Source organism: Thalassophryne amazonica, chromosome 16 (genome assembly GCF_902500255.1).
Source record: "Thalassophryne amazonica chromosome 16, fThaAma1.1, whole genome shotgun sequence".
NCBI lineage: Eukaryota > Metazoa > Chordata > Actinopteri > Batrachoidiformes > Batrachoididae > Thalassophryne > Thalassophryne amazonica.
The window spans coordinates 66,509,659-66,528,502 of NC_047118.1; the positions used below are offsets into that span (position 1 = coordinate 66,509,659).

At 41.1% G+C, this 18,844-nt stretch overlaps 1 protein-coding gene across 9 annotated transcripts in view; it reads left to right on the forward strand.

Annotated features, from left to right (window-relative positions):
- caskin1 (CASK interacting protein 1) overlaps positions 1–18,844 on the forward strand; it is a 333,760-nt gene that overhangs the window by 244,256 nt on the left and 70,660 nt on the right. For all 9 annotated transcript variants that reach the window (XM_034189754.1, XM_034189755.1, XM_034189758.1 and 6 more), the window contains exons 4-7: positions 630–775; positions 7,799–7,894; positions 7,985–8,115; positions 15,513–15,621. In XM_034189754.1, the coding sequence (XP_034045645.1) occupies positions 630–775; positions 7,799–7,894; positions 7,985–8,115; positions 15,513–15,621 (482 nt within the window). The remainder of the gene's footprint in view (positions 1–629; positions 776–7,798; positions 7,895–7,984; positions 8,116–15,512; positions 15,622–18,844) is intronic.

An 18,844-nucleotide genomic window follows, 5' to 3' on the forward strand; every position in this document is an offset into this window, starting at 1 on the left:
AGCAATTGAAGAGGAGTGGACCAACATTCCACAGGCCACAATTGACAACCTGATCAACTCTATGCGAAGGAGATGTGTTGCACTGCATGAGGCAAATGGTGGTCACACCAGATACTGACTGGTATCCCCCCCAATAAAACAAAACTGCACCTTTCAGAGTGGCCTTTTATTGTGGACAGTCTAAGGCACACCTGTGCACTAATCATGGTGTCTACTCAGCATCTTGATATGGCACACCTGTGAGGTGGGATGGATTATCTCAGCAAAGGAGAAGTGCTCACTATCACAGATTTAGACTGGTTTGTGAACAATATTTGAGGGAAATGGTGATATTGTGTATGTGGAAAAAGTTTTAGATCTTTGAGTTCATCTCATACAAAATGGGAGCAAAACCAAAAGTGTTGCGTTTATATTTTTGTTGAGTGTATTACGCAATTATTGAAATGTTGGTCAATTTATTTTCTGTCAGTCAAACAATTGATTCATTTTTCTTCTTTCAGCTCTAAACTGTCCTTTTGCATTTAATCCATCAAATCAAGAACATATGTAATTTCTAATTAGTAAGGCTTTCCCAGTGTTTATGGAAACATTTGCATGTGTGTGTTTGTATTGTGTGTTTCTGTGTGTAGGCATGCGACCACTGCACTATGCGGCCTGGCAGGGGAAGGCGGAGCCCATGAAGATGCTGTTGAAATCTGGTTCATCTGTCAATGGCCAATCAGATGAAGGACAGATTCCTCTCCACCTGTCAGCGCAGCACGGCCACTACGACGTAGTGAGTTACACATAGTGTGGGACAGATGGAGCCCAAAGTAGAAGATCATGGTGAATGCTCAGCTGATCATCATCAGATTGTCAGCAGCTGATCATGATCATATTGTCAGCAGTTGATTTTCATCAGCTGATCATCTGCTGATTATCATCTGATCGTCATGAGCTGTTCATCATCAGATCATCTGCTGATCATCATCTGCTGATGTTCTGCTGATTATCATCTGATCATCATGAGGTGTTCATCATCAGATCATCATCTGCTAAATATCACACAATCATCATCAGAGGATTGTCATCACGTGGTCATCATCAACTGTTGAATGGCTGATCATCACCTGATTATCATCAACTGTTCATCGGCTAATCATTACCAACTGTTCATCAGCTGATCATCTCCAACTGATGATCAGCTGGTAATCATCACCAACTGTACATCAGCTGGTTATCAGATGATCATCATCTGCTGATCATCATCAGCTCATTTTCTGCTGATTATCATCTGACCATCATGAGGTGTTCATCATCAGATCATCATCTGGTGAATATCATCACATGATCATCATCAGAGTATTGTCATCACATGGTCGTCATCAACTGTTGAAAGGCTGATCATCACCTGATTATCATCAGCTGTTCATCGGCTGATCATCACCAACTGTTCAGCAGCTGATCATGATCCTCAGCTGATCTTCACCAACTGTACATCAGCTGGTTATCAGCTGATCATCATCTGCTAATCATCAGATCATCATGTGAACATCTTCAGATAATCATCATCAGATGTTCATATTTGTTTGGTTCTTTATTTAGCATCACATTGTATTAAAATCTGTATCCACAAGGGGGTAGATTCACAGTCATACATCTCTGGGTGATGGCAGAATATGAGACAGAATCTCATTACTGATTTCATTCCAGCTTCCATACTTCCCCGATGGCTGACCCCAGGTATTGCAACATTTAAATATATTAATTTCACTCAGGTTTGACCATCTTTATTGCGGCAGCAGCACATAGTTTTGATTTGGTCTCAAGGCTCATCCTCGTCCTCATCACTCCCCACAGATCATTTACTTGTGATATTGGGGAGTAATGGTTGTTGGAGCTCACAGGTGCACGCTTGGGTGGAGGCAGACCTGACAGCAGATAGCGACAATAGCCATATTTGACTGGGGATTTTGGTGCTGCACTGAGCCCAGGTGCTGAACTTTTTTCATGTGTTTTCAGTGCAGCACTTCAGCACACCAGAAATAAATCACACCCAAGTGACTTTCCAGTGGGCGATATTGAGGAGAATCTCCATGCAGAGTCTGTCAGAAACATTGCGCGTCAAGACTGGGCATGTTCAGTCATTTTCACTTCCAACATCCCTTTCAGGAATCCATCAAGAGATGATCTTCCTCGCTATTGAGGGATTACCACAATGAGATGATGCAACTCGGTGCTACACCAGGGGGCTGATTCCATTTGACTGGTCACGCTGGGTGTAGCATGTTTTGCCCACTGCGCAGGGTGGGCATGGCCTAATGTTGCAGCACAGAGACGGCCCAGTCAAACACAGCTATTGATGCACCAGTGGTGGCATTCACACACAGAGGGGAGAGTTGCGAACCTGAGTCTTAAATCACTAGCTTGGGACTCCGGCGACGGCGGTCGCATCTCCTCCTCTCTCCTCTATCTCTGCTCCAACCTTCAAAATCCCTACTTCACCACACTGTGAATTCTTCAAAACTATATTGGATTAGCCATGGAATTGATCAGCTGGTCTCTGAACACTATTGACACCATTTTTTCTACAAGAAGATCAGGGGTAGGGGACCCTGCGTGCCCAGATGGAACTTACCCTGCGGGCTATGTTCTCAACACCTGGGAGACGTGGCGTGTCGCATGCTTTGTGCCATTCTCTGTGGAGGACGTCGAGGATTTATTCATATTTGGTTTCATAGTAGGAGGGCTGGTACTTATTGGCTTATGTGCTGCCCTGATCTACCAGAAAACTGGCTAGACGGCTGCTGCTAAAATCATGACCCCTCACTTGTCTGTCATGATTAATGAGTTGGGCAAGGCGATGCATTCTCAGACTGTGTTAACCCTTGAATTCAGACACAAGTTGGATAACATCTCGGAGGAAATGCATATATTGCAGGCGAAGGTGAAGAAGATTTCAGAGACCAGGGAATTATTCATAATTTGGGATCTGGTTTGTTCATGTGAAGTTGTAAAAGTGTTTTCACTGCTCAACCACAAACACGGCAGGCTTATCAGCCTCTGAAGGACAAAATGCCCCCCTGTTTTCCTCCAGAAGAATTTCTATGGCCTTGGGGAACATTGGCTGCCACCTTATCTCTCTGACTCCAGTACAAGGACAGACTCACACATGGACAAAGACAGAAGCATGCTCCACTTTCCCTCCTATCTCCCCTCCTGCCCCCCATCACACACCCCATCCCGGCCACTGCTCACGCCACCCCTACTCCCCTCCGGTGGCTGTGGTTTTAGCTGCGGCAGGTCCCCGTTTCCCCCAAGCTGGCGGCGGCGCAACTCCTGTTGCAGCGGCTACCACACACTCACATCGCCTCAATTCGGAAAACAGACTGTTTCACGTTTAGTGCACATAAACAATGTCAAATGTATATGTGTTGTCTTAATTCTGATGTGTGCCATTATTACAGTAAACAAGTAATAATTGTGGATTCATTGCTGTATCTTGTCTGTGGAAATGTGAGTGTGGACGTAATCTCGTTGCACTTGTAATGACAATGACAATAAATCTCTCATCCATCCATCCAAGTAGCCCTCCCAATTTGTAGGAAGTGTTTAGGTAGATTACACTGGTCAACAACAAATAAATATTTTTTCGTGCATGGACTTTGGGAACTGATTTTGGGTAATTTGGGGGTGCTGAATCTGAATCTGAGCTCAGATTTCCTCTGTCACAGCATTTTTTTACAATCGGCATGTTGCGTATTGATGAATTACGCAAAAGTTGCTCATTCACTCACAAGTTTGACACCACTGATTATGCACAAACGCAGCTTCAAAACATAATTTTTAAACGAGGGTCGCAAAATGTGAACAAGAGCCATAATATGGTTTATGGCCCCAAAGAGGTGTGTGAGACTGCAGTTTTTGCTTCAATGCTTGATATGAGATATATGTTTTCATATCTCAAAAACGTGATGTGACTGGCAAAAACTAACAGCAGTTTCGGATTCAGCGCCCCCAAATGACCCAAAATCAGTTCTCAAAGTCCATGCAAGAAGAATTGTGTTGACCAGTGTTGTTATGGAGAGTGAGCATGACAAGTGAACGTAGCAGAAAGCAGCTTATTTGTCTGCCAGAACTCGCTCACAGGTTTGCTCTGTTTTTGTCATTATGCACCAATAATGCTTGAAACAGGTGCAGAGTATGCAGGAATTTCTTTTTTTTTTAAATAAGCATAAATTCTCATGAGTTGATGATGTGTGTGTGAGCGTACAGGAATTTTCTGGAACACTGACACTGTGATGGGAAAATTATGTGTTTCCATGAAATTTGACAAGAGGTGCACATGACCAGTAATAAGAGGCTGCACAGCTTTTCAAGTAAAGAACTGAACTGAAGTGGAGAACAGCTTTAGCAGTGTAGTAACTCCACATTATGAAGCTAATACAAGTTTGAGTTCAACATAACAGGCCAAAAACATAAACGTTGCAGATATCACAGTGAGTAACTTCTGTTCTTCTTGGCACAAAGATTGTTGACAGAAATGAACTTTCAGTGGTGTGACTTTCTGCATAAAATTTGTAAATTTGAAACAAAATGTTGTAGTTTTTGCAAATTATGATCAAAGGCTTTGGGACATTGATTAAATGTTTCACTATTAACCCATCTGACAAATAAGCATCAATACAGCATGAAAACCACATATTTTCTATTATTATCACTTTACGGAGGCATTGCTAGGCCGATATCGTAGATTTACGTCGACGCTATCTGGCTATACGCTGTGCGTAAACAAATGACATCATAGTGCGCAGCCCAAAAACTGTCCACAGAGGAAAACATAAAAAGGCGAGAAGTGTGTGTGTTGGTCCCACAGCGCAGCCAAAACAGCCAGCTTGATGAGGACTGCCGAAGTCGGAGAGCAGCACGCGGCAACTGACACGACAAAAGTTAAAGTGAGCCAACTTGTTATGTACACGTTACGTGTTGTGTATCTCAGGAAAGTGATAATAATGCAAATAATATGTTGCTGTCGTGCTGTATAATCGTCTAACTCGGGCGAATATCAGTCATTTTGGGCGACTGGGCATGAACGTCGGGTCTCTGAAAATGCATACCGCCCTCCAAAAGTATGTTATTGTATTAATATTATTATTATTATTATTGGCATTTTAATATAAAGTCATTACCGGTCACATCATTGGGACACTTTCACTGTGGAAATTTCACAATTTTTTTTTTTTTGTGAGGCAGTAAAGTGCAACAGCATTCCTTTATATAGTCTTTCAGAATACACCACAATAAAAAATAGTTTTATTGACGCATCCTTTTTCTTCTCTTTCTGTGCATTTGTTATTAAAATGATCCAAATGTAACATAATCCAGACTACAGATTACATTGTGAGCAGGTAATCAGTAACTACACCACAATATGTTTTAAACTAACCCTGAATATGAGCTGAGAAACGCAAATGAATGCCCTGCATGGAAAAAGCATAGCAAACAGTTTACGAGAGACATTTATTGTGTAAACGTAACCACGATGAGAGCGTGTTTTTATCAGAGCCGAGGGAATCTAATTTAATTTAATCTCCTAATTTGTTCCATTTTAAGGTGCATAACAAAACTGAGAGCACAATTAATTAATGTATCTGAAAGAATCAATTTATTTTCAGAAGTGTTTAATCATTGCGTAAAACGTAAGCTTTCTCTGTCAGTGGATGTTACCGCGCTCCCCTGAGGTCATTCTGCAGGGACGAGCCACCATGAATGCTGAGAAAAGTCTGCTGGCAGCCAGTGATGCGTTACTCTGATGCGGTAAAGCGTTACTTAGTAACGCGTTACTCTAATCTAGCTACTTTTTTTTAGTAACGAGTAATCTAACACGTTAATCTTTCCAAATCAGTAATCAGATTAAAGTTACTTCTCCAAGTCACTGTGCGTTACTATTATTTTTGCATTGTGGGTTGATAGCAGCATTAAACTTGGTCGGAGGTTCATTAAAGGAGGTCGGGGTTCGACTGAACTGCCAACTTTAAGTGAGCTGTGAGCTTTTCATCCGCAGTTTTCTGCAGGAGCTACGACTCGTCATCACCTCTTAAAGCGCGGTGACAACAGCACACCTGCACTGAGCTTTACAAAGACATTTTTATGCTTTTTTTTTCTCCTTTATTTAGAATTCTGAGCTGAGCCACTCCGTATCTGCTGCTAAAAACAGCTGTTCCTCCACGACACATCAACAACTAACACTATTTTCCACTCAAATGCACCTAAACTCTCTTTCTGAGGACCACATGATGTGAAAACGCAATAAAACTTTCTTACCTGTAAATCTGGTCATGTTTTCTGCATAAGTAAATGTTATCCCTTATTTGTGCTCAAACGCCAAAGCAGTGGCGAATCCAGATAGAATGGGGGCGTGGGGCAAGGATGTGCTCCCCCCCCCCCACAACACCCCTAGATTAAAGGTCCAGTTTTGAAGCCTTTTTTTACTACAACTACTAATACTACTTATAATAATAATAATTTCGTCAAGTAAAATGTTTAGAGAGAATTTAAATGTTAGAAAAATGTTAGAAAGAATTTAATAGTTACATTTATAAACAATGTAGGTTAGAAATTCCAAGTTTTACTGTTACATTTATAAACAATGTAGGTTAGAAATTCCAAGTTTTACTGTTACTTTTACTGTTACAGTGCTGTCAACAGTTAAATATGAGGTCAAGAAAGAGGTCTTTATTTTACTTTTTATAAAACAAGTATTTATTTTCATTGAAGTCAAGAAAGGGTGACTATAAAGTTTTGGCAAACAAGTATTGTCATGTTGAGGTGGCAGAGGGTTGTTGTCGGCAGCTGGGGAAAGTAACTAAAAAAGTAACTAGTAATCTAACTTAGTTACTTTTACAGTTGAGTAATCAGTAAAGTAACTAAGTTACTTTTTCAAGGAGTAATCTGTAATCAGTAATTGGATTACTTTTTCAAAGTAACTGTGGCAACACTGCTGGCGGCACATATGGCTTTGCTAACATCACTTTTTCCAAATAGGTGACAATAACAAATATAAACATAATCAATATATCAGCACCTATTTAAAACATAATTATTAAATCTACAACATTATTAAAGCATATCATATATTTTTGAGACATTTAAGCTACTATATTGCAGCATTATGCTAAAATGACACTTTCTTTCTTTTTCACAGCAAATGTTCTTTTCTGCTTTGTTTAGGATGTTAATAGAGAGTGTCCATGATTACAAAATACCTAGAATTAACCTGAAGGGGGTGATGCACACACTTTACTGAATAAAAGCCCTTCTTTTTTGTCTTTGAGACACACGCACACACACACACACACACACACACACAGACACACACACACGGTTAATTGTTTGACTTCTAAATTAGCAATTAAAAAAATTATTAATTTTTATTAAGAGACAACATTAAGAACTCTAATCCAAAGTTTGTTCAAGATGAACTGAGAGAGAGAGAGAGAGAGAGAGAGAGAGAGAGAGAGAGAGAGAGAGAGAGAGAGAGAGAGAGAGACTGACTATCATAGTGACCTAGAAAAAGTAATGGTTAATTATTTGAAGATGTTTTATTTGTGCGTGTCACAGTCCATGATCTCCATCTTGTCTGAAACATTAAATTTTCTTTTGCTATATGAAAACTTAACAAAGTGCTGGTAAAAGATGCTTCTGGCCCACTTAAGTCCACTTGATGAAACCTCACCCGATTTGAGTTTGCAGGAAACCAGCAAGCCTATGATGTTCCGTGACTGTTGTACTGAATAGTTCTGTTTATTTCTGTCTTCAGTCTGAAATGTTGCTGCAGCACCAGTCCAACCCATGTATTGTGGATAATGCAGGAAAAACCCCTCTGGACCTCGCCTGTGAGTTTGGCAGAGTTGGGGTAAGATCCTGCACATGCAGTTTTTATTTAAAACAGAGACAAATGAAGAGATCTTACAGAAATAATGAGTTCTGTTGTGTTTGTGTTCAGGTGGTCCAGTTGCTGCTGTCCAGTAACATGTGTGCTGCTCTGCTGGAGCCCAAAAAAGGAGACACCACCGACCCCAACGGGACGTCGCCTCTGCACCTCGCTGCCAAGAATGGACACATAGACATCATCAGGTACAGTGAATCCCGCTGGAGGGAAACCCCACCTCCTTACAGCTTGTATCCGCATAGTCCAGAAAATACACACACACACATATATACATATATATATGTGTGTGTGTGTACTGTATGTATGTATGCACAGGACATGATTCCCCCCCAAAAAGATTAAAAAAAACAAAAAACAAAAAAAAAAACAACTTTTTACATATTGTCAACATGGGCTGTTGTGAGTATTATTATTATTAGTATTATTATTATTAATAATTATTATTATTTACTCCATTTTGGAATAAGACTGTAATGTAATGTAATGTAACAAAATGTGGAAAAAGTGGAGCGTTGTGAATACTTTCCAGATTCCCTGTGTCTGCATTAGGGATGTGGAGATTAATCGATACGAATCAGTATCTAGATACAACCATGCGCGATGTGAGTGTATCGATTCATTCAGTGTGCATCGATTCAGTTGGCGGATGAAATCGCGATGGACTGGTCGCTGTGTGCTTGCATCGATTTTTTTCTGACGCACATTGAATGCACCACGGACGGAAGCCTGAAAGCAAAGCACATTTCTACCGCAACAAATCTATTTCAAAATGGAGGCCTGTGACAATGGTGCAAGCAGTTTTAGGAGATTTTTTGATGCACCTAAAACATTTAAATCGTGCATTTGGAATTATTTTGGCTTTTTTTAAAAAAGATGGGAAACTTGACAAGACGCATGTCTTTTGGAAACAATAATGTGGCTGCCGCTGCGCCCCCTAACTCGGAAAAAGTTAAGAAATGATCTCAGCTTACTTTTGCCAAGGCGGTACTCTGTCAACAAGTGACTCACTTTAAGTCCATTGAGAGTGTTGTTGTTTTACTGTTTAAGTTCTGACAGTGTGATCAAACAGGTTCCAAATATGAGGGAACTGATTCCTGTTCCTTAATGTTGAATCTGGTAAATTTGCTGCTTATAAGGAGTAAAACAAATTCTCTGCCTCTAGTAGGATTAGAAGAAGAAGAAGAATACCATAGTACCATACTGAAATGCAGTTTCTTATTTTCTATTTAAATTTTTTTTATAATTCCTTTGCATCATGTTGAATTGCATCGTATCGCACCAAATTGCATCATATCGCATTGTGAGGAATTTAATCGCCATATATATATATATATATATCAGCACTTTTTTGGCACATTCCACTGTGACAGAAGATTTGGCCATGAAGAGTGGCGGTGAAATTCATGCTGCTGTTGACAGCGGAGCAAAAACACCTCCGTGTTGAATTCTCACAGGACATGCTGGACTACGAAAAATGATGCCCACCTCTTCCACCATTCGAAAGATTCAGACGGCTTTTGGTGGCTTTTCAGTCGTGTGACTATCCAAGAAATTGTGGAAGAGGTGGGCATCATTTTTCGGAGTCCAGCATGTCCTGTGAGACTTCAACACAAAGGTGCTTTTGCAGCAGCTTCGGCATGAATTTCACCGCCACTCTTTTCATGGCCAAATCTTCTGTCACAGTGGAATGTGCCGAAAAAGTACTGATGTCCACCTCTTCCGCAATTTCTCGGATAGTCACACGACGGTCCCGCATCACCACTGCGTTCACTTTGGAAATGATCTGGTCATTTCAGCATGTTGATGGCCGACCGGAGCGTGGCTCGCTCTCCACCATTGTGCAGACGTCTTTAAACCGATTATACCGCTCCTTAATCTGTGTGATGCCCATAGGATCGTCACCGAAAGTCGTCTGAATCTTCCGAATGGTTTCCACCTGGCTGTAGCCCAGTTCCTGGCAAAATTTGATGCGGTAGCGCTGCTCCAGTTGTTCCGCCATTTTCCTTGCGATGAAAATCCGCTGAAGGCACAACACATGTCCACAGAAAAAGGCTGCTTGATGCAACCGACAGGCGTGAAAAAATTCACGCATTCGCACGAAGGTTCAAGGTTGGCTCATGCAAGCACACGTGATTCAAATCCATCAGGTTTTTGCAAAAAATAAAAAGCTCAGATACTTTTCTAACAGACCTCGTATATATATATATATATAGAGAGAGAGAGAGAGAGAGAGAGAGAGAGAGAGAGAGAGAGCTTACATGTACTCTTATTTGTGTGACCCCTGAGCTAGGGGCATCATTGAGCAATTCTGTTTGTTCAGTACTTGGCAAATTTGGCTTCTGTGCATTGTCAGCCATAGTCAGTTTCAATTAATTTTGTGACCTTATGCATAGAAGAAGAGAAAATCTGGGGCCTGAGGCTCACTGGTGGGTTTTACAGTCTTACAGTTATCTGTAATAATGTGGCTTGCAGTGAAGTTAATTGTCCTAGACTGTCATCTAAGAATTCTGCGCTCTGTTATTTCTGGCCAGGGAAAATTTGGTGTTATTTAATTTGATATGTTAGCAAGGTTAGCATCGGTTAGCACTTTTAGCAGCTATCAGTAGATTGACTTTAGGTCCAGTTAATAAAATCTGCAATTACTGAGGAAATAAGTTGGTCGCAATATATAATTCCCAACCCAATCAATTATGAAATCCACCATCCAGTCCCCAAAAATATGCTTTAATAAAACGCCCGAACCAAAGTTAGCCTGTTAACTATAAGTTCGGTCATGGTAACTTGAAGATGGGGGCATATTTGGGCTTCATTATTCTCTTTTATGACTTAGTTGGGACATGATGGATGTTCCATCAGATCTAATACTGACCACACACTCGTGCATCTGCCCACCCCTTTTTATGCATATTTACAAGCAGAACCCCCTGGTTGTTCCAGTGCTCGAGGATGGTCTTTCCAGTAACTGAAGGATTGTCTGGGTTCGTTGCCTCAAGTGTCCTTGAGCAAGCACATGTTGCCTCTTCAGCCACACACAAAACATGAGATAAAGATGAAAGAGGATGGAAGGTCACTGTAAAAGCGATGCATATTTACAAGTCACAATACAGCAAATAAATAATGCTAATATGATCGTTTGCATGTCTGAAAGAGGCCTAAAAGTTGATAGAATGTTAAAAAAAAAAAGTGAAAATGAGAGAGAGGGAGAGAGAGAAAGAAATTCAAAAAGAAAGAGAGATTAAAGCCTGCCGTAGTTGATTGCGCAGAGCTTCTGTAGAAGTGACGCTGACAAATGATGCTCATTACGAATGGTAGGCAGTGTGTGGAAGACACACAAATACTGTTTTTGCCACATAAGAAATAAATGTTTGGCAGCTTGAAATTTTCTTTTTAAAACAAAAATCAACCAGAAAGACACAGCACAATATTCACATATATCCTACTGCATGACAGCATGAGCCCAGGCAGTTCCCTCAGCTACAGACTGCATTGGCTCAATTTATAATTTATTAAGTTTTGATAGTTTCAGTAATTTGTGCTTTCTCAAATTATTTTTCAAAAGTTACCATAATCTGGTTCCAGAATCACTCAGTACAGTTGTGCAGAGACCAAGCAGCAGTAGGACAACACGAGGCAGCTTAAACCGCTACTGTACAACTCTCAAGTGTAGAACATCATTTGGACAGTCGGCCTTTTCTTATAAAGCCTGTAAACGTTGGAACTCATTGCCCACAGAAATTAAGTCCATCAGCGAGTTTAAATTGTTCTCATCCAAACTTAAATCTTGGCTTAAAATAAAACAAAACTGCACCCATGTGTGAGAGTGTGAATGAATGAATGAGGTGGGTGAGTGATGAACTTTTGAACTGCGGTTATTTATAGATGAAATGTTCTCATGTAAATGAATTTGTATTTTAGATCATTTCTTGTTAGTCTAGAAAAGCTCAACGAGGGACAGTTGAAAATTAGCAGTACCTATACTCTGTGTGCATCGCATCAGCTGCAAGCCTTGTTTTGTAACTATGTGTGATTGCATTGTCCCTGTCAAATAAATAAATAAAGAATAAAGTGTCAGGGATTTGGCAGGGTCGGGGCGCTGAGCCCTTGTTTTCCTCCTTTCTGTTGCTTCTGGTCTGCTTCGGCTTTGATTTATTAATATTTGTTTTCTTTGGGATTTATTCGGTTATGTTTTTCTTGTTACTTTGTTTCTTGTTATTCTGTTGCCATCATCCAGTTCCATTCTAGTTTTGTTCATTCTAGTTTTGTTCTGTCATGTTATGTTTGCTTTACTGATCATTAGTTCATCATCTGTGTATTTTTTCATTTGTGTTGTCAGTTACATTGGGTTTTGTATCTGTATCATGTATCATGTAGTCTCTGTTTTCCTTGTTGCCCTGCTTTAGGATTTGTTCCCGTTCTTGCTCAGTTCTGTTATGTTCTATTCTGTCTCATGTCTAGCCTGTTCATCATTCCCTGCTATTTCTCACTTCCAGTTAATCATGTTCACTTCCCTGCACCTGCTCTATGTTTTCATCCCTCTTCCATCTCCATCTGTGTTGTCATGTCACTCCACCAGTTCTGTGCCCTCCTCTCACACTTTGTTCCAGTCTGCTTTGTGTTTTCATTTAGTCACATTCTTGACACCTGTTCGCACATCTTTGTCTTTTCTTCTCTCCACCTTGTGTTCTCTCCCCTCACTGTTTTGCACAACATAGTATCTTTGTTCATTAGCCACGCCCCCTTTCTGGATCCTTCCTCTCACATGCACCTTGTTAACACCACCTGTTCCTAATTAGTCCACAGGCATATAAACCCTCACAGTCTCACAGTCCCTGGCCAGATTGTTGTCACTTCCAGCACACTCTCCAGCCTTCTAGTTCTCTGTCCTGATTGTCTTGCCGTGTACCAGTTCTGTGCTCCAAGTTTCTTGACCGCGCCTTTTGCCTCAGCCTACATGCCAGTGTTTGCTCGTGCTTCAGACCTCTGCCCGGAAATGACTATGTTTGTGTCTCGCCCAGCTTGTACCTATGCGCCGCTATATGATCACCTATGTTCCGAACCTCTGCCTGAAATAAACCTGACGACTTCTTATACCTCAAAGCCTGGTTTGGGAGTTTGTACCATGGGTCCACCCGCTCCTGGTGTTGGGCAGCCGCCCGACATGACATAAAGAATGGAAATTGTTTACATACGCAGACAGAACGTGCACCGCTCCTCGGGTGATAAATGCCAACAGCACCACTATACTAAAGATTTCTGGGGAGAACCCTGGTTATGAATCATTCAAATTGGGATTTTTTTGGGGGGGGTTGGTGGGGGCTCATCCAGTCAGAGCAGAGAAGCACTGTGACATCACTGGCTGGTCTCTGTCTGAATGCTAATTCAGCATGGCAGAACCCGCTCCCTAACCGCTGTATGTTCTATGTAAATATAAAATGTTTCTCATATATTATGTAAAAGCTTGTGAGAAATAAACATTTCTAAAAGTGAAAAAGCTATTTTTGCAACCTGATAACACCTCTGCAGTGATTTACAAGACATCTTACGTGTGTCAGCATACACGCGCATCACACATGGCAGGAATCCGTGCTGAAACTGCTGCGTTTCTGTGTAAATCTAACATGTTTCTCATATATTATGTAAAAACTAGCGAGAAATAAACACTTCTAAAACTAAAAATCTGTTTTTGTAATCTGATAACACCTCTGGAGTGATTTACAAGACATCTCACGGACATCAGCAGACACGTGCATCACACGCAGTCAAAGCTAACTTCCGCTCTTTTCAAAAGCTCATGTATGCGCACATGCACACCCTCCTGCAGCTGCCCTTTAAAGGTAAATAAAATATTGTTTATGATTGATTGAGTTTTATTCTTAAACATCATTATAAACATACAGAGGTGACTGTATCAGTGATACACCTACAACACAATAAAGTATAAACGCTTTATTTCCATTGTGCTCCCTGTGAAATTATCATGTCACAAAATAGAGAAGTTTGATTAAGCATGTACAAATTGTACATAAGACAATAGGAGCTTAAAAATGTATGTAAATAACAATAAATGTATACTTATGTTGGGAAAGTGTAGTGACACGGACCCACAACAGGGGGCGTAAATGAACGGACAATGGAAGAAGTCAAATTATAACACTTTACTGGTGTGAATGTCACAACCAAACACAGCAGAATCAGAATGTGCAACAGTCAATTAATAAAGGTGTCGTGTGGGCAGGCTCGACGATAGGAGACGCCCGTCAGGAAACGAACCGGAACCACACGATTTCCACCGCCACCTGAACCCGAGGAATACTGGAGCCGCCAAGTCCCGGAGTCCCCAGGTGGCCACCTCTCCGGCGTGTCGGATCTGGTACTGCTGGCAGAAAGCAAAAGACAGTCAAAGGGTGGGTGTGTGAACACCCAGTAACAATGGTGGGAATGCCACCTCCACCTCTCACTCAACACGTTGCAGTGGTCTCAGAGGAAAAGGAGCGCCATCATGCACAGCCTCCACAAAAACGACCGGTTCTCCTGCAAACACTCACAATCACAGATTTATAAATCTCACAAAAAAAAGGCTGAGAGTAGTACCTCCAGATGAAGATGATATCTCGGCAGTTTGGTGGAGGTGTCTTCCTGCTTTTATACCAGATTTATAGATTAGTGACAGCTGTCACAGATGATGGGTGACAGCTGTCACCACGGCTTGTTCCTGAGGCGGCAGCGCCCTCTCGTGCCTGAAGCCCGCACTTCAGGCAGGGCGCCTTCTGGTGGTGGGCCAGCAGTACCTCCTCTTCTGGCTGCCCACACAACTTAATTAATTAATTTTATATAGTTTGCACTGGGATACCAGTTAAACAAGTGCAAACGGTCGAGTTCCTCTTCCATTAAGTGACTGAATAAAAATTACTTTAACTATATTTTAAAACTTGCCTTGTTGTTTATGGCTAACCTTGACCTATTTTCAGAGGTCAAAAGGTCACATTCTGTTTTCTTTTTTTATGTGCATATGGCGCCAAGGGTATTTTAGCATTGCTTTATATTTTAAACTTCTGCCGAAGGAAAATTAAAATGCAAAAGAAAACTTTGCTTGCAGGGTTGTGTTCTGTCACAAAATGAAAAGCATGTAAAAACAAAAACAAACATGAGCTGTAAGGAGCCTCAAACCTGCAGACGCAGAGATCCGATCTGTTTGATCCATCTGTTGTTTTTCCAAATGGTGAGAAATCTAAATTTAGAAGTGAAATAAAAACCTTTCTCGGAGTAACCAGCCTCGTCTGTGCCAGATCTCGTTTGTCTCTCTGGGTCTCAGTGTGAGCAAGTTGTGAGGTTTTTGGGAGGTTTCAGACACATCCTGAGGCTGATGTTTGCTTTCATAAACTTGCAGAAATCCACTTCAAAGTGTCCCCGTCATCTGTCTAAAGATTCCACTTGCAAACCTACTGCTCTCTTTTTGACACTTTGTTTGTCTTCATGCTTCATGCATGTTTTTTTGTTTTTTTTTGTCTGAAGGTTTTAATTCTCTCTCTCTCTCTCTCTCTCTCTCTCTCTCTCTCTCTCTCTCTCTCTCTCTCGATATCAGACTGTTAATCCAGGCTGGCATAGACATCAACAGACAGACCAAGGCGGGCACAGCCCTGCACGAAGCTGCTCTCTGCGGAAAGACAGAAGCAGTGAGGCTCCTGCTGGAAGTAAGTGAAACTTGACTGAAAACATTTTCACTGATACCCAGCTGGGAGATCATTCCAGGACCATTCCTCAGGGGTCCACCTCAGACAAATGCACTTGAAGCCGATGAAAACTTGAGGTCAAGTAAACACAAACAGGGGATGCAGCCTGTAACAAACTGGATGATGTTTTGACACAGAAAGAGAGATAGTGTAGTCCAGGGGTCACCAAACCTGTTCTTGGAGGTCACCTGCCCTGCATGTTTTCCATATGCACCTGCTGCAACCACAGCTGATTAATTGGAGTTTCCTTGTTCTTGATTGGCTGAGCATGTTGTGTGTTGGGGGGTGTGGCTGGATATTTTGGTGTTCTTTTCTTTTCTTTGCTCTCCAGGTGGCATGAGAACTGATTTGTCTGTGGAGAAGGTGCTGGCTGAAGAATCCTTCACCCTCATCAACATCATGTGCAGCACCTGTGAATGGTGCTCACATGCAACCTTAAAGACTTTCAGCTGAAGCAGATAATTGGATGGCGTTCTGCATTTAAGTCATGTGTGATTCAAGCAAAACTGCCAGGAATTCGACCTTGTGATGTTCGTTTGTGAGACGCTGAGGACCGCGCCTGGGTTTGACACATCGAGCCCGTGAAGCAAGGAAGGGTGAGGGACACATGCTGTCAGCACACATTAAAGGTGATTAAGTGTTTGACTAATTGTGGATAGTAACTTGGTATTTTGTTACGCAGTATACTTGAATTGTGATGAGAATTGTGCTGCTTGCTTCTCACTGCTGTGGCATGCGGATAATCAATCAATCAATCAACTTTTTTCTTGTATAGCGCCAAATCACAACAAACAGTTGCCCCAAGGCGCTCCACATTGCAAGGCAAGGCCATACAATAATTATGAAACACAGTCTACGTCTAAAGCAACATAACCAAGGGATGGTCCAGGGTCACCCGATCCAGCCCTAACTATAAGCCTTAGCGAAAAGGAAAGTTTTAAGCCTAATCTTAAAAGTAGAGAGGGTATCTGTCTCCCTGATCTGAATTGGGAGCTGGTTCCACAGGAGAGGAGCCTGAAAGCTGAAGGCTCTGCCTCCCATTCTACTCTTACAAACCCTAGGAACTACAAGTAAGCCCGCAGTCTGAGAGCGAAGCGCTCTAATGGGGTAATATGGTACTACGAGGTCCCTAAGATAAGATGGGACCTGATTATTCAAAACCTTATAAGTAAGAAGAAGAATTTTAAATTCTATTCTAGCATTAACAGGAAGCCAATGAAGGGAGGCCAACACGGGTGAGATATGCTCTCTCCTGCTAGTCCCCGTCAGTACTCTAGCTGCAGCATTCTGAACCAACTGAAGGCTTTTTAGGGAACTTTTAGGACAACCTGATAATAATGAATTACAATAGTCCAGCCTAGAGGAAATAAATGCATGAATTAGTTTTTCAGCATCACTCTGAGACAAGACCTTTCTGATTTTAGAGATATTGCGTAAATGCAAAAAGGCAGTCCTACATATTTGTTTAATATGCGCTTTGAATGACATATCCTGATCAAAAATAACTCCAAGATTTCTCACAGTATTACTAGAGATCAGGGAAATGCCATCCAGAGTAACGATCTGGTTAGACACCATGCTTCTAAGATTTGTGGGGCCAAGTACAATAACTTCAGTTTTATCTGAGTTTAAAAGCAGGAAATTAGAGGTCATCCATGTCTTTATGTCTGTAAGACAATCCTGCAGTTTAGCTAATTGGTGCGTATCCTCTGGCTTCATGGATAGATAAAGCTGGGTATCATCTGCGTAACAATGAAAATTTAAGCAATACCGTCTAATAATACTGCCCAAGGGAAGCATGTATAAAGTGAATAAAATTGGTCCTAGCACAGAACCTTGTGGAACTCCATAATTAACTTTAGTCTGTGAAGAAGATTCCCCATTTACATGAACAAACTGTAATCTATTAGACAAATATGATTCAAACCACCGCAGCGCAATGCCTTTAATACCTATGACATGCTCTAATCTCTGTAATAAAATTTTATGGTCAACAGTATCAAAAGCAGCACTGAGGTCCAACAGAACAAGCACAGAGATAAGTCCACTGTCCGAAGCCATAAGAAGATCATTTGTAACCTTCACTAATGCTGTTTCTGTACTATGATGAATTCTAAAACCTGACTGAAACTCTTCAAATAGACCATTCCTCTGCAGGTGATCAGTTAGCTGTTTTACAACTACCCTCTCAAGAATCTTTGAGAGAAAAGGAAGGTTGGAGATTGGCCTATAATTAGCTAAGATAGCTGGGTCAAGTGATGGCTTTTTAAGTAATGGTTTAATTACTGCCACCTTAAAGGCCTGTGGTACATAACCAACTAACAAAGATAGATTGATCATATTTAAGATTGAAGCATTAAATAATGGTAGGACTTCCTTGAGCAGCCTGGCAGGAATGGGGTCTAATAAGCATGTTGATGGTTTGGATGAAGTAACTAATGAAAATAACTCAGACAGAACAATCGGAGAGAAAGAGTCTAACCAAATACCGGCATCACTGAAAGCAGCCAAAGATAACGATACATCTTTGGGATGGTTATGAGTAATTTTTTCTCTAATAGTCAAAATTTTGTTAGCAAAGAAAGTCATGAAGTCATTACTAGTTAAAGTTAATGGAATACTCAGCTCAATAGAGCTCTGACTCTTTGTCAGCCTGGCTACAGTGCTGAAAAGAAACCTGGGGTTGTTCTTATTTTCTTCAATTAGTGATGAGTAGAAAGATGTCCTAGCTTCACGAAGGGCTTTCTTATAGAGCAACAAACTCTTTTTCCAGGCTAAGTGAAGATCTTCTAAATTAGTGAGACGCCATTTCCTCTCCAACTTACGGGTTATCTGCTTTAAGCTACGAGTTTGTGAGTTATACCACGGAGTCAGACACTTCTGATTTAAAGCTCTCTTTTTCAGAGGAGCTACAGCATCCAAAGTTGTCTTCAATGAGGATGTAAAACTATTGACAAGATACTCTAACTCCCTTACAGAGTTTAGGTAGCTACTCTGCTCTGTGTTGGTATATGACATTAGAGAACATAAAGAAGGAATCATATCCTTAAACCTAGTTACAGCGCTTTCTGAAAGACTTCTAGTGTAATGAAACTTATTCCCCACTGCAGGGTAGTCCATCAGGGTAAATGTAAATGTTATTAAAAAATGATCAGACAAAAGGGAGTTTTCAGGGAATACTGTT